The following is a 23,752-nucleotide window of genomic DNA, read 5'->3' as shown; positions in this document are numbered from 1 at the left end:
GAAGGGCCAATTTTGATGGTATCAGAAAGGATCTGGTAAGTGTGTATTGGGACAGGTTATTTTTCTGGCAAAGGTGTACCCGGTAATTGGGAGGCCTTCAACAATGAGATTTTGAGACTACTGAGTTTGCATGTTCCTTCAGAATAGAAGGCAAAGATAACATGTTAATGGAACCTTGGTTTTTGAGAGATATTGAGGTCCTGGTTATGAGGCACTTGATGAGTATAAGAAATGCAAGAGAACACTTGAGAAGGAAACCAGGAGGACTAAAAGGCATGAAATTGCCCTGGAAGATAAGATGAAGGAAAATCCTAAGGGCTTCCACAGGTATGTTAAGAACAAAAAGATAGCAAGGGACAAAACTGGTTCTCTTAAAGATCACAGTGCTCATCTATTCACGGAGTCAATAAAGATGGGGGAGATCTTAAATGGATTTTTTTGCATCTGTATTTACTTGGGAGATGGACAAAGTCTACAGAAGTGAGGCAAAACAGCACTGAAGTCATGAACCATACATAGATTACAGAGGAGGTGGTGTTTGCTGTCGAGGCAAACTAGGGTGCATAAACCCCCAAGGTCCGAAAAGGTGGCAGGCTAGTGCAGAAATTGCAGGGGCATTAGCAGAAATATTTAAAAATCATTAGTAACGGACGAAGTGCCAGAGGATATCTGATATTGTTCCGTTGTTTAAGAAAGGCTCTATAGCAGAAATATTTAAAAATCCTTAGCAACGGGTGAGGTGCCAGAGGATATTTGACATCGCTCCGTGGTTTAAGAAAGGCTCTAAGAACAAGTCAGGAAATTACAGACTGAAGAACCTGACACACTTCAAGTAGTGGGTAAGTTACTGGAAGGTAATCCAAGGGAACAGATATACAAGTATTTGGAATACATTAGAACCAATTAGGAATAGTCAACATGGTTTTGTGTGTGGTAGGTCGTGTCAAACCAATATTATAGGGTTTTGAGGGAGTTACAGGAAAGCTGATGAAGGCAAGGCAGCGGATGTTGCCCACATGGACCTAAGCAAGACATTTGATAAGGTCCCGCATAGGAGGTTGGTTAAGATGGTTCAGTTGCTTGGCATTCAGGATGAGGTAGCAAAATGGATTACACTGGAGATGCCAGAGAGCGGTAGTGGATGGTTGCCTCTCTGAATGGAGGCCTGTGACTAGTGGTGTGCTGCAGGGTTCAGCACTGGGTTCATTGCTGCTTGTAATCTACATCAATGATCTGGATGATAACGTGGTTAACTGGATCAGCAAATTTGCATTTGACACCAAGATTAGGGGTGCAGTAGACAGCAAGAAAGGCTATCAAAGTTTGCAACAGGATCTGGACCAGCTGGAAAAATGGCAGATGGAATTTAATGCAGACAAGTGCGAAGTGTTGTACTTTGGGAGGACAAACCAGGGTAGGACTTGCACAGTGAGCACTAGGGAATTGAGGAGTGCAGTAGGAATAAGGGATCCGGGAATATAGATTCATAATTCCTTGACAGTGGTGGTACAGACAAACAGGCTCGTAAAGAGAGCTTTTGGCACACTGGTCCTTCATTAATCAAAGTACAGGAGTTAAGATGTTATGTGGAACTATACAAGACATTCGTGAGGCCTAATTTGGCATAAAGTATGCAGCTTTAGTCACCCACATACCTACAGGAAAGATATCAATAACATTGAAAGAGTGCAGAGAAAATTTACAAGGTTTTGTCAGGACTGGAGGACCTGAGTTATTAGGAAAGGTTGAATAGGTTAGGATTAGAGTGTAGGAGAATGAGGGGAGATTTGATAGAGATATACAAAATTATGAAGGGTATAGAAGGGGTAAATGCAAGCAGGCTTTTTTCACTGAGGTTGGGTACTACTAGATCTAGAAGTCAGGGGTTAAGGGTGAAAGGTGAAATGTTTAAAGAGGACACGAGGGGTAACTTGTTTACCCAGAGGGTGGTGAGAGTGTGGTACAAGCTCCCAGTGGAAGTGGTGATTTCAACACTTAGGAGAAAATTGGATAAGTTCATGGATGGAGGTGTGGACGGTTATGGTCCAAGTGCAGGTTGATGGGATTAGGCAAGATGAATAGTTTGGCATGGACTAGATGAGTCAAAAGAACTGTTCTATGCTGACTCTATAACTTTTTTTTTATGGTTTGAACTCCATCTGCCATTTCTTAGCCCAGCTCTTCTCTCAGTGGCCCACTGTAATCTGCAACAACCATAACATCAACACACCAACCTTCACATTATCTCCAAACTGGCAAAAGGGAGGCGAAGCAAAGTTAAGGTGGTGCTAAATGGTGACTCCTTTGCTTGCATCTTCAGAAACAACTCTTATTTCCATCTTTAATATCTTTATTTTTCCTTTTCAGGGTTCTTTGCATCAAGACCCTGACCTGGGGTTACACGCTGACTTCGGTTCTTTGCAGGAATGGAACCCGATCTTGGGGTTTCAGAACTGGCCGTTGTTTGGCACGCCAAGGATTCGGCCTAAGAGTCCAGCTCGGATTTGGAAGCCTCAGATCTCGGGGCTCGGGCGGATCGAGGGTCGGTGTCATGGCAGGAGACCTGTGTGTCACCTCAGGAGTCGGAAAATCTACTGCTGTGGGCCTGAAGACCCAGGATCTTTGCGACCTTCAGGCACAGAGCTCAAAAAACGAAATGTCACAGAGTTGTAACATTGTAAACCAGCGAGTTGTTTGTTATGTCTCCCCACTCGCTGGAAAAATGGAGACACCTTCTTCTCCCTTATTAGGGAGAGAGAGAACCTGTGGTATGTTGTATGCCAGATGAAACACAAAGTCTTTGGGGTAACTGCAAGTCTGTGTCTTTGCTATTGCCTTGCTCACGCCTGAGTGCTCGGTGATGGTGCCGATGCTGATGCTTTTTTTTTGCCGGTGGGGGGAGGGGGGATTGTTGCTCGCTGCCACTTACACGCGGGAGGGAGGGGAGCTGGGGAGAACTTTGGGGTTCTTACGTTTAACTGTCGCTCATTCTTTGGGGCACTTCTCTGTTTTCGTGGATGTTTGTGAAGAAAAAGCATTTCAGGATGTATATTGTGTACATTTCTCTGACATGAAATTGGACCTTTGAACCTTTGAACTGACTAATTCACCCTTCCACTTCCTCATCTAAATCATTTATAAACATCACAAAGTGCAGGGATCCCAGAACAGATCCTTGTAGAACACTACTTATATACCTCCAGGCAGAATATGCTTCATCTACGACCATCCTCTGCTTTTTGTGGGAAAGCCAATTCCAATTCCACGTAGCCAAGTTTCTCTGGATCCCATTCCTCATGACTTTCTAGATAAGTCTTCTATGGGGAACCTCAAACAAATGCCTTACTAAAATCCATATACACATTTGCTGCTTTCCCACTATCAATGCATTTTGTCATTACCTTGAAAAAAAAACTAATCAGGTTCATGAGGTACGCCTACCCCTCAAAAAGCCATGCTGACTATCCCTAATCAAACTATGCTTCACCAAAGAATCAATCTTGACGGTCAGAATCCTTTATCATTGTTTGCCCAACCAGGATTCTGAAATAGTTAGCTGAAAAGATTGTGGAGGCATTAGCTGTGAGCTTTCAAGAATCATTAGATTCTGAAATTAATCCAGCAGACCGGGAAATTGAAAATGTCATTCCACTCTTTTAAGAAGGGTTGGAAGGAAAAAAGATAGGAAATTAGAGCATAGTTAGCCTGACTTCAGTAGTTGGCAAGATGTTCAGAGTCCATGATTAAGGATGAGATTTCAGGGTATTTGGAGGCATGTGATAAAAAAGGCCAAAATCAGAATGGTTTCCTAAAAGGGAAATGTTGCTTGACAAATCTGTTGGAACTCTTTGAGGAAATACAGTAGGAAACTTTGTCACATGGTATGAGCAGAATTATCTGCAGCTTAATGTGAAAAAGACCAAGGAGCTGGTGGTAGACCTGAGGACAGCTAGGGTACCGGTGACCCCTGTTTCCATCCAAGGGGTCAGTGTGGACATGGTGGAGGATTACAAATACCTGGGGATACCAACTGACAATAAACTGGACTGGTCAAAGAACACTGAGGCTGTCTACAAGAAGGGTCAAAGCCGTCTCTATATCCTGAGGAGACTGAGGTCCTTTAACATCTGCTGGACGATGCTGAAGATGTTCTACGAGTCTGTGGTGGCCAGTGCTATCATGCTTGCTGTTGTGTGCTGGGGCAGCAGGCTGAGGGTAGCAGACACCAACAGAATCAACAAACTCATTCGTAAGGCCAGCGACGTTGTAGGGATGGAACTGGACTCTCTCGCGGTGGTGTCTGAAAAGAGGATGCTGTCTATATTGCATGCCATCTTGGATAATGTCTCCCATCCACCACATATTGTACTGGGTGGGCACAGAAGTACATTCAGCCAGAGACTCATTCCACCAAGATGTAGCACAGAGCGTCATAGGAAGTCATTCCTGCCTGTGGCCATCAAACTTTACAACTCCTCCCTTGGAGGGTCAGACACCCTGAGCCAATAGGCTGGTCCTGGACTTATTTCATAATTTACTGGCATTATTTATGTATTACTATTTAACTACTTATGGTTCTATTACTATTATTTATGGTGCAACTGTAACGAAAACCAGTTTCCCCCGGGATCAATAAAGTATGACTATGACTATAAATAACATGGAAGATAGACAAAGGAGAATCAGTGGATGCTGTTTACTTGCATTTCAGAAGGCATTTAACATAGTATAGCACATTAGGCTGCGAAACAAGGTAAGAGCCTATGGTATTACAGGAGAGATGCTAGCATGGATAGAAGACTGGCTGACTGGCAGGAGTAAGAGTGGGAAAAGGTGGGTTTTTTCTTGTTGGCAGGTGATGACTAGAGGTCTTCCACATGGGTGGGTGTTGGGACTGCTTGTTGTCACATTATATGTCAGAGATCTAGATGACGAAATTGATGGCTTTGTGGCCACGTTTGCAGACGATACTGTTACGAGAATACACATAAAATTAAGATGTTTGCTGGCCTGGGCTAGCATCAGTGGCATCAGCAGTTGGTCTGCCACCTGCCCTCAGGGGAAGGAGAGATAAGAACAATGGAGCAGCATCTGGAGATGTGTAATGAAGGGATGTGGGAGAGAGAGCTGTCTGGAGCGGCTCCCCCCTTTGAACCCTGAACTGTTTGAAGTGATGGACAGGCGATACCCCAGCAGGGGGATAAAAAGGGACAGGTTCGCTAAGACAGGGACACACGCCACCCGAGGTAACGAGACCCTGGAAGCGGTGCGCCTCTCACGAGTGGGTGAGAAGCATCAGACAACGACAAGGGTGGAAAGGTACGATCAGCGGGAACCCGGTGTGTGTCCGCCCTTGCCTGGGTGCCGGGTTCACTGCAGAGGATCGACCGCATCTGGAGGAGGGGTCACAGTCGGTGACCTCAGGTGACATCACCAAGGACCCGCCCAAAAGTTGCTTGTGAGCCATCCTGCCGGTCTGTGAGTGAAGCCGTTCTGAATGATCAGTTGTTCCTGTTCTCTCTGTCTCTCTTCCCCCACCTTGTCCATCGCCATGGCAACGATTACTGCGAACTGAACTACTAACTGGACTGAACTTTGAGTCATTTTGAAATTGGTCATTTACCCCTAGACAACGATAGAGCTTGATTGATGCTGTTATCTTACTTCTGTGCACATGTGTGTTTATCATCACTGAACTGTTGCATTTATTATCCTTTCGATTACTGTGTTGCTTGTTTCTTTAATAAAACTTTCTTAGTTCTAGTACTCCAGACTCCAACTGAGTGATCCATTTCTGCTGGTTTGGCAACCCAGTTACGGGGTACGTAACATAAGTGGGGTTCCCGTCCGCGATTTTGAACGCTAAATTTGGGACGGAGTAAATTGATTGGGTTAAAATTCCCGAAAGAAAGAAAAGACAAACAGCAGAAATGGAGGTTGAGGAATTTATAAAGGCGCCGACCTTGGAGGCATTAGAGGATGCCAGGAAATCGGAATTGATAGCTGTGGCCAAACGGGTGAATCTTGCTAAGGTGAAGTCGACAATGAGGAGAGAGGAGATACACAGAGCTATTGTAGAGCACTATGTATCTAAAGGTGTGTTTCCCCAAGGTGAGCTGGGGATGGTGTCTATTGAAAAACCTGCTGGAGACGCGGTACAGGTACAGCTTGAAAAACTGAGACTCGAGCACGAGTTCCGGGTACGGCAGTTAGAACACGAAGAGAAGCAGTTAGAAAGGCAGGAGAGAGAGTTAGAAAGGCGGGAGAGAGAGAAAGAGTTAGAAAGGCAGGAGAGAGAGAAAGAGGTAGAAAGGCAAGAGAGAGAGAAAGAGGTAGAAAGGCAAGAGAGAGAGAAAGAGGTAGAAAGGCAAGAGAGAGAGAAAGAGGTAGAAAGGCAAGAGAGAGAAAGACAGTTGGAGAGAGAGGAGAAACAGAGGGAAAGGGAATTTGAGCTGGAGAAGTTAAAGATAAGGGCCGAGCAGGGGCTCGTGCCGAACCAAGGTGGAGGGTTCCGGGTGACCCAGGAGGTAAGGCTGGTTCCCCCTTTTGACGATACCGACGTGGATCGGTACTTTCGCCACTTTGAAAAGGTGGCTATAAGTCAGGAATGGCCGAGGGATAAGTGGGTTGTTTTACTTCAGAGTGTACTGAAAGGGAAGGCCCAACAAGCTTACTCCGCTTTATCCGCGGAAGATGCCCAGAAGTATGAGGTGGTGAAGGAGGCCATCCTCAGGATTTATGAGTTGGTCCCGGAGGCATACCGGCAGAGGTTCCGGAATGCGAGGAAGCGGTGGGACCGCACGTATTTGGAGTTTGCTCGCGAGATGCAAACATATTGTGAGCGTTGGTGCGCCTCGAAGGGGGTAGAGGGGGATTATGACAGACTGCTGCAGCTGATTCTGATTGAGCAGTTTAAAGGTTGTGTCCCTGAGGGTATGAGACCCTACCTCGATGAGAAAGAGGCAGCCACGTTAGCCGCAACTGCTAAGTTAGCGGATGAGTATGCGTTGACGCATAAAATGAAGTTTGCCCCGAGTAAAGGCTACCAGAAGGGTAGTCAGGACGGCGGGGAGAGTCCGCCGGAAAAGTCAGAAAGTAAGCCGGGGACTAGTGAAAAGGATAAGGTAGACCGGGAGCAGTCTGGTCGGAAGTCTCCTGGGGTCGTCTGTTTTAATTGTGGGAAAGTCGGACACTTTGCGTCCAGGTGCTTTGCCCCAAGGAAGGAGACGGGGAAAGGAAAAGCGGAAATTTTGAATGGCTGTATTGAGCTGTTAAGCGAACCGCTAGGGAAGGACAGGTCTGAAAAAGTCCAGGAAGGGCGCGAGAGGTTTATCTCGGCCGGACTGGTGTCAGTGAAGGAGAGGTTAAAACCAGTTCCAGTGCGGATCTGGAGAGACACGGGAGCGTGTCAGTCACTAATACTGAAGAGTGTATTAGAGTTTAGCTCAGAGACCCAGACTGGGGAGGTAGAGGTCAAAGGTGTTGGGGAAGGGACAGAGTCAGTCCCTTTGCACCAGATACATTTACAGAGCAACCTGGTCTCTGGACTAGTCACGATCGGGGTGAGGTCCGAATTACCGATGAAAGACGTGGAAGTCTTGCTCGGTAATGACATCGCCGGAGGAATCGTGTTCCCAGTTGTGAGATTGACGGGTCAGCCTGCCAGCATGGAGGCCCCGCCCACGATGGTGAATTTGGCTGAAACATTTCTGCCAACCTTGTATGAGACAGGGTGTAGTGAGATAAGAGGTAGTGAGGGAGCTGGGACGGACGTAGCAGTAGCCAGGAAAGAATTTGTGCAGACGCAGGAGCAAGGCGAGGGGCTGATGGGTTTTGCCGAGACCGCTCTCTCTGACACAGCCTTGACAAGCTATTGTGCGGAGGAGGAAGTGCTAAGGAAGAAAGGGAAATCAAGTACATTATCCGCAGATGAGGAGTGGGGGGTGGTGCAAAAGAGTTATGGGGATGAGGTTTTTAACATGGCCCACGAGGTACCCCCCGGTGGACATTTTGCGGTGCTGGAGGAAACAGTTGGTGGAATCATGAAAGAGATTTACCGGCTGCCCAGGGGGAAGAATGTTATTGATCATGACCGACGCGAACTGAGACGGTCACCGGCTTTTGATATGCTAACAAACCTAGTCGGTGTTAGCGTGGAAATCAATGAAGCTAGGGGCCCCCTGATAAGAGGAAAAAACCATTTTGAAAAGATTAGGATGGGATCGGTCAGATGGGAGAAGGCTATTGTTTTGGCCAGGTCTACTGATAAGGTCTCTCCCTTAATCCCCGAACAAAGCGAATCTTTAGAAGGAGTAATTAAACGACTCGCACCTATGTGTTTGATTGTCCCGAGGAAATGCAAAGAACTGGGACGTTGGGTGATTGTGGTTACAATAGGGCAGCCAAGTAAACAACATCCATATTTTTCGAGTAATTCAGTGACTAAAGGGCTGATGACCACAGAGGTGTGTATTGGCAATTTAATACGGCTGTCTGAAGCCAGTTTGATAGTGAACCTTGAAAAAAATGAATTCAGCCACACGAGGGTCACCTACCTGGGAATTGTGGTGACACAGGGGCAGCTGGCAGTGATGCAAGCTGCAGTGCAGGCTATCGCTGACCTCCCAACCCCGACAGACAAGAGGGCCCTCAGAAGGCTCTTGGAGATGGTGGGGTACTGCAGGAAGTTTTGCAATAACTCTGCGGTCAATACCCGTCCCCCTCCTACTAAGCCCTTGCGAGAGAAAATTGAGTTGGAATGGGACGACCCTTGTTATTGTGGTCCGGGACAAAACCAAATGAGAGGTTACGTTGGTCGCAATTCATCAGTGTTTTTGGCCTCTATGAAGTTTGCTGAGTTGGAGCCTGGTCTAAGGGATTATTAATAACACGTGTAAAAGGAACAGAAAATGTGATGACTCTCTGTCGAGGTGTTGACAGCTTCAAATTCTCTGTATTAGCTAAATAACTGTTAAAGATGTATATTGTGTATGTATCCGATAATGTAGTCATGTTTGTAATTTTTACCTCCCGGTAAAAATCCTTAAAGGGGGGAAGTGTTACGAGAATACACATAAAATTAAGATGTTTGCTGGCCTGGGCTAGCATCAGTGGCATCAGCAGTTGGTCTGCCACCTGCCCTCAGGGGAAGGAGAGATAAGGAACAATGGAGCAGCGTCTGGAGATGTGTAATGAAGGGATGTGGGAGAGAGAGCTGTCTGGAGCGGCTCCCCCCTTTGAACCCTGAACTGTTTGAAGTGATGGACAGGCGATACCCCAGCAGGGGGATAAAAAGGGACAGGTTCGCTAAGACAGGGACACACGCCACCCGAGGTAACGAGACCCTGGAAGCGGTGCGCCTCTCACGAGTGGGTGAGAAGCATCAGACCACGACAAGGGTGGAAAGGTACGATCAGCGGGAACCCGGTGTGTGTCCGCCCTTGCCTGGGTGCCGGGTTCACTGCAGAGGATCGACCGCATCTGGAGGAGGGGTCACAGTCGGTGACCTCAGGTGACATCACCAAGGACCCGCCCAAAAGTTGCTTGTGAGCCATCCTGCCGGTCTGTGAGTGAAGCCGTTCTGAATGATCAGTTGTTCCTGTTCTCTCTGTCTCTCTTCCCCCACCTTGTCCATCGCCATGGCAACGATTACTGCGAACTGAACTACTAACTGGACTGAACTTTGAGTCATTTTGAAATTGGTCATTTACCCCTAGACAACGATAGAGCTTGATTGATGCTGTTATCTTACTTCTGTGCACATGTGTGTTTATCATCACTGAACTGTTGCATTTATTATCCTTTCGATTACTGTGTTGCTTGTTTCTTTAATAAAACTTTCTTAGTTCTAGTACTCCAGACTCCAACTGAGTGATCCATTTCTGCTGGTTTGGCAACCCAGTTACGGGGTACGTAACAATACAAAAATTGCTGGAAGGACAAGCAGTGTTGAGGAAGCAGGAAACTGCAGAATGACTTGGACAGAGAAAAAGTGATGGATGGAATACAGTGTAGGGAAGTGTACGGTTATGCACTCTGATAGAAGGAATAAAGGCATAAACTATTTACTAAATGGAAAGCAAATTCAGAAATTGAAGGTGCAAAGGGACCTAAAGGTTAACTTGCAGGTTGAGTCATTATTAAGGAAGGTAAATGCAATATTAGCATTCATTTCAAGAGAACTAGAATATAAAAGCAAAGATGTAATGCTGAAGCTTTATAAGACATGGTTCAGACCAGATTTGGAGTATTGTGAGCAGATGTGGGTCTCTGATCTAAGAATGGATGTACTGGCATTGGAGAGGGTCCAGAGAAGTTTTATGGGAATGATCCTGGGACTAAAAGGGTTAACGTATGCTGAATGTTTGATTGCTCTAGGCCTATACTCTCTAGAATTTAAAAGAATGAGGGAGAATGTCATTGAAAATTATCAAATACTGAAAACCTCAATAGCTTGGACATGGAAAGGATATTTCCAATAGTTGGTGAGTCTCCAACCAGAGGTCACAGCCTCAGAAGACAAGGATATCACTTTAGAGAGGAAATGAGGAGGAACTTCATTTAGCCAGCAGGTGGTGAATCTGTGGAATTCATTGCTGCAGACAGCTGTGGAGATGAAGTCACTGGCTATATTTAAAGCAGAGGTTCTTGATGAGTACAAGTATCAAAGGTTACAGGAAAGCAGGAGAATGGAGTTGAAAGGTTTAATAAATCAGCCAAATCAAATGACAGAGCAGACTCAGTATATCTTATAACATCCACTCCTATCCCTGTTCAAGGCTACCCTGAAAGCTGTTGTGGGGTTACTGCCTCTGAAATACTCATACACCGAGAGATCTCTCTCCTAAACAGGATCATTATCTAGTACTTGATCCAACTTGGCCTCTCCTCTAGTCAGCCTATCCATATAGTGTCAGACATCATTCCTGGACACACCTAACAAATTCTACCCCACCTAAGCTTCTCGCACTAACGTTTAGGGAAGCTGAAGTTACCTATGACAACAACCCTGTTAATTTTGCACCTTTCCAAAGTCTTTTAACGGCTCTCTCCTCAGTCCCTGTTGCTACTGGATGGCCCTACAGAACACTCTCAAAAGAGTGATTGCTCCCCATTTGTTTCTGACTTCCACCCATGATGCAGTAAACAATCCCTCCACAATATCCTCACTTTCTGCAACTGTGATTAGTCCTTGATTAGTAATGCAAGTCCCCTACCTTCAGTTACCTCCTTCCCTTTCCCTTCTGAAACATCTAAGCCCCCGATCACCCACCAACTGCTCCAACATCTGACCTATTACACTGGTTCTGATCCCCACCAGCCTAGTTTAAACTCTTCCCAACAACTCTGGTAAACCTGCATGTAAGGACAATGGTTCTCCTCAAATTCAGGTATAACCTGTCCCTTTTGTAGAGGTCATATTTTCCCCAGAAGAGATCCCAATAATCTACATATCTGAAACCCTGCTCCCTGCACAAATTCATCAGCAACACATTCATCTACAGTGTCATTTTATTGTTACCCTACCCCCAAACTGGCATGTGGAACAAGCAACAATCCAGTGATTACTACCATTGAGGTCTGCCTTTTAGCTTCCTTCTTAGCTCCCTTTATTCGCTTCTCAGGACCTCACCCTTTTTCCTAGCTACGTCATTAATACCAATATGTACCACAACTTCTGGCTGCTCACCCTTCCCCTTCAGAATGTTGTGGACCCGATCTGAGATATCCCTGACAAGGCACCTGGGAGGCAACCGTAACATCCAGGAGTCTCTTTCACATCTACAGAATCTCCTGTCTGTTCCCTTACTATAGAATCCATTATCACCATTGCTCTTCTCTTCACCCACTTTCCTGCTGAGCCACAGAGACAGACTCAGTGCTACAGACCTGGTCGCTGCAGCTTTATCCTGGTAAGCCATCCTCTCAACAGTAACCAAAGTGGTATACTTGTTATCGAGGGGAACAACCACAGGGTAGTCTGCACCATCTTCCTACTCCCTTTCCCTCTCCTGTCAATCATCTAACTACCTGCCATCTACTTGCAATATGGATGTGTCTGGCTGCCTGTAGCTCCTGTCTATCAATCTCTCATTATCCTGAATGATCCGTAGGCCGTCCAGCTCCAGTTCCCTAACACTGTCTGTAAGGAGCTGCAGCTAGATGCACTTCTCGCAGGTATACTGACCAGGGACACTAAAGATCTCTCTGACTTCCCACCTCATCCAAAAGATTTTAAAAAATGGAGCCGGTCAGGATTTTCTGTTCAGGTTTGAGTAGGAGTCGTTACTTGCTGTGGATAGTGGGAGATCTAAAGTGTGGAGACCATCAGGACTTTCTATTCAATTGTAAATTGGATAATGAGGAAATTGGCAAAGGCTATAAAAACAAGTTAGGTTTAAGTGGAGCAGCCATTGTTGGGAGTGGACAGGACTAGAGTAGGGAACTGAGGCCTTGGCTCAAAAGTCTTTGGTGAAAAGAGGTAGAGACTAGAGTGAGGCTTCTATCTAGTATCTCCCTCTCTTTCTTTGTTATTGCACAGGTAGAGCAGCAAGAACGTAGTTGTGTGCTCCTCTTCTATGATGTTGAAAGTCAGAGGGACTCTTGTGTTTTATCCAACACTAAGTCTCCTTTGAGATATGCTGTATAAAACATATTAAGTGACAGAACAAAGCAGAGAAGATTTCATTCAAATGGATGTGAAGTACTGCAAAGCAGAAGGATAATGTATGTCATGAATGATATGAAAATAACCATCGACCACACTGGAAAGGACCCTCGTGATTTTACCATGTAAAATTGATAAATAATCCTAATAGAATCGCATTTATGTAATAGAGCTTACCGTGTCAGGAAAATGAGCAAATTCCACACTGCAATGGCATGACTGTACGAATAATATGTCAAAATTACTGAGAAATCCATTTATTTATTTAAAACCATTAGCTGCTAAATCTGTTTTATTAGAATTTAGGATCTTTTCAAGTTGCAGTAAAATTTCAAAACCACGTGACAGATTTATCACAGCTCCATTGTTTCTCTCTATTGGTTGAATGAGTGTTTGATACAACAGTGCCAAAAATTCACAGTTAAGAATTCCATACACCAGTTTGTTTCTTTTTCCTTACTTCAATCCTTCATTTGCCCAAACAGAACATGTGCAAATGCCCACAAAATCAAGTCTTACCTCCACTTGTTACAATACAGAGAGTATTTCCTTCATCATAAATATTGACCGAGTAGTTCAGCATCTCAGATAACCCAAATGATGCATATTCCTGAGCTTCATTGTAGTTTCTCAATACAATGCAGCTACTGAGATTCCCACAGTCACTTGTATCTACACAGGCTCTGTATAAAAATATAAATCATGGAGAGACATTTGAAAGTAATAGTAAATCTAAACTACTGATTGCTTTGTTTTGTCATGATACTACAGTGCACATGGAAACATTTAAAACATCAACATATTCTAACTAGAAAATTAAAAGCAATTGAAAAGGTCTAAAACAACTATAATATACATCTCTGATACATGCATTCTTTTAAATTAGAAACATAGAAACATAGAAAATAGGTGCAGGAGTAAGCCATTCGGCCCTTCGAGCCTGCACCGCCATTCAGTATGATCATGGTTGATCATCCAACACAGAACCCTGTACCTGCCTTCTCTCCATACTCCCTGATCCCTTTAGCCACAAGGGCCATATCTAACTCCCTCTTATAGCCAATCAACTGGCCTCAACTGTTTCCTGTGGCAGAGAATTCCACAGATTCACCACTCTCTGTGTGAAGAAGTTTTTCCTAATCTCGGTCCTAAAAGGCTTCCCCTTTATCCTCAAACTGTCACCCCTCGTTCTGGACTTCCCCAACATCGGGAACAATCTTCCTACATCTAGCCTGTCCAATCCCTTTAGAATTTTATACGTTTCAATAAGATCCCCCCTCAATCTTCTAAATTCCAGAGAGTATAAGCCTAGCCGATCCAGTCTTTCATCATATGAAAGTCCTGCCATCCCAGGAATCAATCTGGTGAACCTTCTTTGTACTCCCCCTATGGCAAGAATGTTTTTCCTCAGATTAGGGGACCAAAACTGCACACAATAGTCTAGGTGTGGTCTCACCAAGGCCTTGTACAACTGCAGTAGAACCTCCCTGCTCCTGTACTTGAATCCTCTTGCTATGAATGCCAGCATACCATTCGCCTTTTTCACCACCTGCTGTACCTGCATGCCCACTTTCAATGACTGGTGTATAATGACACCCAGGTCTCGTTGCACCTCCCCTTTTCCTAATCGGACACCATTCAGATAATAATCTGTTTTCCTGTTCTTGCCACCAAAGTGGATAACCTCACATTTATCCACATTAAATTGCATCTGCCATGAATTTGCCCACTCACCTAACCTATCCAAGTCACCCTGCATCCTCTTAGCATCCTCCTAGCATCCTCCTCACAGCTAACCCCGCCGCCCAGCTTCGTGTCATCCGCAAACTTGGAGATGCTGCATTTAATTCCCTCGTCTAAGTCATTAATATATATTGTAAACAACTGGGGTCCCAGCACTGAGCCTTGTGGTACCCCACTAGTCACTGCCTGCCATTCTGAAAAGGTCCCGTTTATTCCCACTCTTTGCTTCCTGTCTGCCAACCAATTCTCTATCCACATCAATACCATACCCCCAATACCGTGTGCTTTAAGTTTGCACACTAATCTCCTGTGTGAGACCTTGTCAAAAGCCTTTTGAAAATCCAAATATACCACATCCACTGGTTCTCCCCTATCCACTCTACTAGTTACATCCTCAAAAAATTCTATGAGATTCGTCAGACATGATTTTCCTTTCACAAATCCATGCTGACTTCGTCTGATGATTTCACCGCTTTCCAAATGTGCTGTTATCACTCTCGCATTTTCCCCACCACCGATGTCAGGCTTACTGATCTATAATTCCCCGCTTTCTCTCTCCCTCCTTTTTTAAAAAGCGAGGTTATATTAGCCACCCTCCAATCCTCAGGAACTAATCCAGAATCTAAAGAGTTTTGAAAAATTATCACTAATGCATCCACTATTTCTCGTACAACTTACTTAAACACTCTGGGATGCAGATCATCTGGCCCTGGGGATTTATCTGCCTTCAATCCCTTCAATTTACCTAACACCACTTCCCTACTAACATGTATTTCCCTCAGTTCCTCCATCTCACTAGACCCTCAGTCCCCTACTATTTCCGGAAGATTATTTATGTCCTCCTTAGTGAAGACAGAACCAAAGTAGTTATTCAATTGGTCTGCCATGTCCTTATTCCCCATGATCAATTCACCTGTTTCTGACTGTAAGGGACCTACATTTGTCTTAACCAATCTTTTTCTTTTCACATATCTATAAAAGCTTTACAAGTCGCTTCATTAGTTACCTCCACGTCTCACCATCATGCCATACCAGGCAATCGTAAGAAGGACCCAGATCACAGTATTTCTTTTCCATAGAGTTCAGCATCTCTACTTGAGTGTTGAGTTCTTCACGTTCCATCTTTTCTGCCTTCACAAAAAATGACAATGGGGCTATTGCACTCACTGTTTCCATCAGACATCAGTTCACAAACACTTACAAGTGTAATTGAGCAGTTAAACTGCTTAGAAAACACTTCACATGAACTTGGATTTTATTAAGCAAGTGATATAAATGACAAAATAATTAAATTCCTGACTTACTGGTTACAAACACACAAGCCACGGTAACTTTTGTTTCTTACAGATGAAAGTATTGCTCCAAACAGTTCAGAACCATGCTCTCAGTGGCAACTCTCATCCAGTGTCTTCCTTTAGGCTCATCATGGCAACCAAATTGTACATCAATCTCAGCATGAGGGTAGTAACATGATTATTAACTAGACATTACCTACATGATGTGTAGTGTGTGGTCATACAGCAGACACATATGCAGTGAATAATGCAATCTTCAGAAGGGCTGGATTTATTCACCTAATGCTGAATACAACACTGGATCTCACTCAAACAGTCAATAGATGTTAAACAGTGAGTAGGTAATTTCACCAACTTGACTTTGGAAGTAACATAATTCATTTGACTGGCTCAGTTATCTTGTCAAATACTTGGTGGTCCTTAGCCTGCTCTGAGAAATCTGGTTATTTCAGTGAGGATATCCTTACTAAGACATAATCACTTTTGCATCCCAATCCCCCAGCTTCCCTGCTCTGGTTGTCCCTGCTATTTTCCCATTCCACTACACTCTGAAGGAAAATATCTACTCACTACAAAAAACAACTAGTTTATAGAAAAACTTGAAATCTAGTTCAACAGCATATTGCAAACAAGGTCTTGTAACAAACTGAAAGAACTCCAGAAACTCTAGCACTAGTGAATTGTCACAACAGCCACTAGAAAATCTAAAGTAACAAAGCTCTAAATGGGTCATAATGTTTGTAAACACAAGTCAAATTTCAAAGAAAAATTTGTTATCGAAGTACACGTCACCCAAAACTACTCACTCATTTTCTTGCTGACATTCACAGTAATCACAAAGAAACACAATAGAATCAATGAAAAACTGCACAGAAGACAGATGAAAGACAACAAACTGGGCAAATACAAAAACAAAAGAAACCAAAATTAAACAAAATAAGCAATAAATAAATATCAAGAACATACGATGAAGAGCCCTTGAAATTAGTCCATAGGTTATGGGAGCAGTTCAGTGACGGGGGTGAGTGAAGTTGAGTGAAGTTATCCCCCCTGGTTCAGAGCCTAATGATTGAGGGGTAAAAACTATTTCTGAACCTGGTGGTGTGGGTCCCTTTGATTTTAAATTTAGTGATACTGCGAGAAGTCAGCCCTTCTAGGCCCTTCGAGCTACACCGCCCAAGCAAACCCCTACCAACCCAATTAACCTTAACCTAACTATGGGACAATTTACAATGACCAATTAACCTATCCGGCATGTCTTTGGACTGTGGAAGGAAACTCTCTGTTTCATGGGGAGAACATATAGAGACTCCTTACAGAATAGCACCTGAACTGTACTCCAAACTCCAGAATGTCCTGAGCTGTAATAGCGTCCCACCAACCACTACCCTACACCTGAGACTCCTGTACCTTCTTCCTGATGACAGCAGAGAAAAGAGAGCATGGTCTGGATGGTGAGAGGGTCCCTGATGATGGATGCTGTTTTCCTGCGATAGTGCTCCTAATAGACATGCTCAGTGGTGGGAAGGACTTTACCTGTGATGGACTGGGCAGTATCCACTAGTTTTTGTAGGTTTTTCCATTCAAGGGCATTGGTGTTTCCAGACCAGGTGGTGATGTAACCAGCAGTATACTCTCCACTGCGCTTCTATAGAAGTTTGTCAAAGTTTTAGATGACTTGCTGAATCTTCACAATCTTCTAAGCGAGGCACTGCAATGCCTTCTTTGCACTGCACTTACATGCTGGACCAAGAACAGGTCCTTTAGAAATGATAATGCCAAGGAATTTAAGATATTGACCCCCTCCACATCTGATCCCCTAATGAGGACTGGCTCATGGACCTCAGCCTCCCTCCTCCTGTAGTCAATAATCAGTTCTTTGGTTTCACTGACATTGAGAGAGAGGTTATTGTTGTGGCACCATTCAGCCAGATTTTCAACCTCCCTCCGAAACGCTGATTCGCCACCACGTTTAATTTGGTCAAGGACAGTGGTGTTGTCAGCAACTTAAGTATGGCATTGGAGCTGTGCTTAGCCTCATAGTAATAAGTATGAATTGAGTAGAGCAGGAGGCTAAGCACATAGCCCGGTGGTGCACCTGTGCAAACAGAGACTGTGGAAGAGATGTTGCTAATCCAAACTGACTGGGGTCTTCAAGTGAGGAAAGAGAGGATCCAGTTGCACAAGGACATATTGAGTCCCAAGTCTTGGAGCTTACTGACTAGTTTTGAAGGGACGAATGCGGAGCTGCAGTTGATAAAGAGCATCCTGATGTCTCTGTTCTCTAGATGTTCCAATACTAAGTGAAGAGCCAATGAAATGGCATCTGCTGTTGATTGCTGTGATGGTAAGCAATTTGGAGCGGATCCAAGTTGCTCCTCAGGCAGGAATTGGTAAGTTTCAACACCAACCTCTAAAAACACTCCATTACAGTAAATGTAAGTGCTACTGGACGATAGTCTTTGAGGCAGATTACAACTTTCTTCTTGGACACCAGTGTAACTGAAGCCTGCTTGAAGCAGGTGGACAACTCAAACTGCCAAAGCAAGGGGTTAAAAGATATCAGTGAACATTCTAGCCAATTGATCAGCACCCCACCTGTGCAAGATGCTATCTGTGGGTTCATCCTCCTGTAGGATGCTCTCACGTCGGCCTCAGAGACTGGAATCACAGGGTCATTAGGAACTGTGGAAGTTCATGAAGTCAAAGCGAGCATAAAAGACATTGAGCTCATCTGGGAGAGAAACCTTGTCATGTGTTGCTTGGTTTAAATTTGTAAGAAATGATAGTATTCAAGCCCTGCCACAGTTGGCCATCGGTGATCCCAGTTTGGTCTGGAATTGCCACTTCACACGTGGGATAGCTTTCCAGAGGTCAGACTTGCACCTCTTGTATTATTCTTGGTCGCCAGTCATAAACGCCACTGATCTGGCCCTCAGTAAATTGAGGATCTCTTGCTTCATCCAGGGCTTCTGGTTGGGAAAGACTAAATAATTCTGCAGAGCCACACTTGTCCACAACTGCTTTCTGAAGTGGGCAGGTTGGGACTGGAGACAACTCATGCTGCTGCTCAGCTTGTGTTCGTTTGTGTAAGGTTAACACAGGGCATTAGCTAGAATGTTCAACTCTATTTACGAAGCAACATTGCCAAGTTAATATTGCAGAACTATTCATGATATGCCTGCTCTGCATACTTTGCCATTCCAATATAGTGCATAACTACACACGTACACCACTCACTGATCACTATAACAGTACAAACTAGTCCTGACTGGCTACATCACTGCCTAGTATGGGAGCTCTTCTTCCCCTCAATCGCAGGACTCCGCAGAGAGTGGTGCGGACAGCCCAGTGCATCTGTAGATGTGAACTTCCCACTATTCAGGACTTTTACAGAGACAGGTGTGTAAAAAGGGCCCGAAGGATCATTGGGGACCTGAGTCACCTCAACCTCAAACTGTTCCAGCTACTACCATCCGGGAAACGGTACCACAGCATTAAAGCCAGGACCAACAGGCTCCAGGACAGCTTCTTCCACTAGGCCATCAGACTGATTAATTCATACTGATACATTTGTAGTTCTTTGTTATATTGACTCTTCTGTTGTACATACTATTTACTATAAATTACTATAAATTGCTCATTACACATTTGACGGAGACGTAATGTAAAAATTTTTACTCCTCATGTATATGAAGGACATAAGTAATAAAGTCAATTCAATATCAAATATAGTACTGTTGCATGAAAGAACAACTGGTATTGTGAAAACAAGCTTTATGGCTTAAGTATACTGCAAATGAATGAAATAGCATGAACTACAATAATAATGCATAAAGATCACAGTCATTTATTACTAAGATAACAGTCACTTTCCTTTTAAGTATTTTACTAAAATCAGATACTAATGCATTATTTCTCATGAGTGACAATGAGGGTTCTAATTTAAGAAGCTCATTTTAACAATTACTTTTTATTTAACAATTTTAATTTAATTATTACTCATAGTTCAGAGATTATACTATAAATCCAGTCTGAAAAAGTACTAACTTGTGACAAATTTGTATGAGCACTGTCAAACTCATCAAGTTTTTTGCAAGCTTCTGCCAAACAAACACGATGAACTGGATCCCACAGTTTCTCACGTTTTTCCTTCTGCAAAGCAAAATGAGCATACAGTACTTATTCAGCCATCCAGAATTCATTGGGAATGGGGTTGCTTGCCGCATGTTGCATGAGCATTGTTCAGTAAACAAATATAACTGTACATCACATACTGGTATTCTGTGTGCAAGCCTTTAACTAAATTGACAAGCTATGTCATCTCCTTGGTCTTCTAAGTAGCATTATTTTACTTAGGAATTCTATATTTTAAGATTAAACAGCAATACTATAAAATATAGTACAGGTAAATCAAATGAAAAATGTATGTACTATCACATTAAATTTCAAATCTTCAAAGAGAATATAGCTGCTAATAAGTGTACAACTCCATCTTGTATAAACTTAAATCAACTTAAAAACCTTCCACACATCTCAAAACACTCAACTTGGATATTCTTATCCAAGATAGTGCATACATGGGAGAAATACACAGTTTCTGAAACACAGTGGTACCAACCCAACTTTTAAAGCAAAGAAGGGACTGAGAGTGGACTGCTCTGCTGTAGACTGATAGGATCAGCACAAGAAACCTTCAAGGTTCAATTAAACTTACATTTTTGAGAAAAATTTATGAAATTGATTAATATTTATGGAAGTTTTTTTCATATGCATGAGAATTTTAAATGAATGAATACTAGATAAATGAAACTAGACCACCTTCATCAGATACCTTCTGGAACAAGACTTCCCTGGAATGAGAATTGGGCCTGAACCAACAACTGACTGTTTCATTGCTGTAATGAATGGCGATGTGGAAGGTGTGATTCCAGGAAATGCTTTTGTGGTGGATCCAAAAAGAAAAAACCATTTTGGAACCTTAATGCTTTTGGCAATGCATTTTTGAACAGGTTTGTTAGTCTTAGACATGTTAATGTTGGTATACGATGTGTATGGCAAACCAAAAGGAAAACACTTAAAAGCTGACTACTTATCTCTTTGATACTTGGGTTCACTGGCAAGTACAGAATGAATAATATTTACCCAGTACTTAATAAATGTTCCATTTCCAAACCTACACTGCCTGTAAGGAAGTTGTACATTCTCCCTGTGACCACGTGGGTTTCCTCCCACAATCCAACGATGTACGAGTTGGGGTGGGTTAATGGTCATTGTAAATTGTCTCATGATTAGGTTTGGGTTAAGCCAGGGGTTCTGGGTGGCACAGCTCAAAGGGCCAGACAGGCCTATTCCACGCTGTATCTCAAATTTTAAAAAATTAAAACATGTACAAAATTGGGCATTCTGCAGCTGGTAGTCCACAGACTGGATATCCAAATCCGAATTGGTATTACAGGCAGAGTATTCTTATTGAAATACACCCTTTGTCTCTAATTATAAGGATACCAATCAATATTCCTTGAGCAGATTCACTGTTAATATTGGTAATTTTAATTCGATTTTACTTCCATTCTTTAGAATTTGAATACTTGGCATTATTTCTCTTTCTATAACTAAGTTGTCACCTTGTTTAAAATATATTAATAATGTTGAATTGGTTTCAACTCTTTAATCTGCATGCAGATTGGATTTAACAGAAACTTAATCGGTTTCTATAAGATGGTTGTTCATTTGACTTCCTCTGAAATTTTCAATCCATAATCTGAATTGATAATTCCGATATTGTAAATATATTAAATAGCAAACAAATTTTATTAGCTTAGTCTCAGGGAATCTCAGGATAAAATTTGTCCAACTATAACCTCCGTACAGCTGTGTCAATGCATTATAGATAGTTCTAGAAGGATATTAAACATTTAAGTGGGCTGTTTAAATGTTTGAGTTACAGTATGAAATTGGAGAAGTGGAAAGAAGAGAAATGCAATTTGGTGATTTGTTGGATTGGGTTGAGGTAATGATGCATATTGATGTTTGTGCTCACCATTTAAGATATTTTTGGATGACTCTGCAGCATTTCCTGAAGTGACTTTTTATTTTCCTTTTGCCTTTTCAAAGATCAAAGTAAATTTATTATTAAAGTTGATGTCATCATATAAAATCCTGAGATTAACTTTCCTGTGGGCATACACAGTAAATCTAAGAAACACAATGAAAAACTGCACACAACAAACTGCAAGTACAAAAGAAAAATAATAAATAAACACAAAGATTAGCTCTTTTACGCAGAGAGTGGTGAATGCGTGGAATGGGCTGCTGGCGACGGTGGTGGAGGTGGAGACGATAGGGTCTTTTAAGAGACTCCTGGACAGGTACCTGGAGCTCAGAAAAACAGAGGGCTATGGGTAACCCTACGTAATTTCTAAGGTAAGGACATATTCCGCACAGCTTTGTGGACCGTAGGGCCTTTATTGTGCTGTAGATTTTCTATGTTTACAGTACAGAGTACATTCTTTTCAATTACCCTTCACCTTTCACTAAATGAAAAAAGAATAAATAACCTGTTAAAATGCATCAAATATATATTAAACAATTTTTAATAATGCATACCGTAGTCTTACCTGTATTCTTTCCCTAAGTGCTTTAGGGAAAATATCATACCCATTTTTGAGACCAACATGATATTTTCCTGATGGATTTATCCAACTTTCAGGAATCTTTAAAAAGAAAATTATGCATGAAGATGAATATTGCTTAATATGCAACACTAAAATCATCAGATATATATTTAGTAGGAATGAGGAAAGATTCTACTTATCTTCTTCTCTTTAATATTGCTTTTTACACACTAAAATCCAATGAACTAAATCTGAATATGGTTAAAACAATGTAGGGAAATGGTGTAATCATTTGCACAGTAGCAAGGTTTATTAGAAAAATTGTATTGGCTCTTTTGTGCTTTATTTAATTCTTAAGTATTTTACCACCAATTTTTAAAATTTGCTTTTTGGAAATCACTCAATGAAGAGTTATTAAGTAGAAAATAAGTACAAGCAGCTAAAATGCAAATATAAATGGACTGAATAATATTACTGCATCTTGAGGTATTAGGCACAGTGAGATAGCTTTCTTATTCTCATATTAAGTTCATCTAATTGAACTTAATAGGAAAAGCGGGAATGACTGGAAGAGGCCAGATATACTATAGGAAAGATTCATGTGAGTAAAGCAGAAAAGTGATAGATCCAGGAGAGGGACTCTGCAACAAGTGGATAGATTAGCAAGGTTATTCCTCTCTCCTTCTGCTGTTTGTACTTGGCCTCCACGTGCTCCTAATGAAGTGACAAAGTGCTTAGAATCTTCCTGGAAGCAAATAGTTGATTTGAAGATTAAATCTCTGGAGAAAGAGCTGCGAAGAGCATAGACCTTTCCAAATAGTCAGCTAAACACAGATGTGATATTATAATCACAAAATACTCTGCAGATGCTGGGGTCAAAGCAACACACACAACACACTGGAGGAACTCAGTAGGTCGGGCAGCATCTGTGAAAATGATCAGTCAACATTTTGGGCCGGAACCCTTCATCAGGACTGAAGAGGGAAGGGGCAGAGGCCCTATAAAGAAGGTGGGGGGAGGATGGGAAGGAGAAGGCTGGTAGGTGCCAGGTGAAAAACCAGTAAGGGGAAAGATAAAGGGGTGGGGGAAGGGAGGCAGGGAGGGGATAGGCAGGAAAGGTGAAGAAGGAATAGGGGAAACCACAATGGGTAGTAGAAGGAGGCGGAACCACAAGGGAGGTGACAGGCAGCTGGGGGGGGGGCAGAGTGAAACTGGGATGGGGGAAGGGAGGGGGAGGGAATTACCGGAAGTTGGAGAATTCAATGTTCATGCCAAGGGGCTGAATTATGATACTTATCTATAACACATACATTAGTTTAAAACTTATTTTTTACTTTAATAAAGCTGAGATTTGTCCATTAATTTGTAAAAATCATATTATAATGCCTTCAATATTTACTTATTGTATGTCTCTGAAAATTAAACTAGCA

General features: G+C 42.8%; 1 protein-coding gene across 6 annotated transcripts in view; it reads right to left on the bottom strand.

The window, feature by feature from the left end:
* tpp2 (tripeptidyl peptidase 2) overlaps nt 1-23,752 on the bottom strand; it is a 142,453-nt gene that overhangs the window by 106,273 nt on the left and 12,428 nt on the right. For 4 of the 6 annotated variants that reach the window (XR_010018677.1, XM_063053767.1, XM_063053769.1 and 1 more), the window contains exons 3-6: nt 22,326-22,421; nt 19,756-19,860; nt 15,417-15,541; nt 13,187-13,350 (exon numbers count right to left, since the gene is read on the bottom strand). Coding sequence is in view for 5 of the 6 variants with exons in the window: in XM_063053767.1 (XP_062909837.1) it covers nt 13,187-13,350; nt 15,417-15,541; nt 19,756-19,860; nt 22,326-22,421 (490 nt within the window). In the remaining variant the exon portion in view is untranslated. Of the gene's footprint in view, nt 1-13,186; nt 13,351-15,416; nt 15,542-19,755; nt 19,861-21,748; nt 21,813-22,325; nt 22,422-23,752 lie in introns of all 6 variants that reach the window. The other 2 variants (XM_063053772.1, XM_063053771.1) reach the window with 2 other exon arrangements.

The sequence above is a fragment of the Mobula hypostoma genome, chromosome 7 (genome assembly GCF_963921235.1).
Source record: "Mobula hypostoma chromosome 7, sMobHyp1.1, whole genome shotgun sequence".
NCBI classification, from domain to species: Eukaryota; Metazoa; Chordata; class Chondrichthyes; order Myliobatiformes; family Myliobatidae; genus Mobula; species Mobula hypostoma.
The sequence above is the reverse complement of the archived record's forward strand: the minus strand, read 5'-3'. Positions and strand labels throughout refer to the sequence as shown.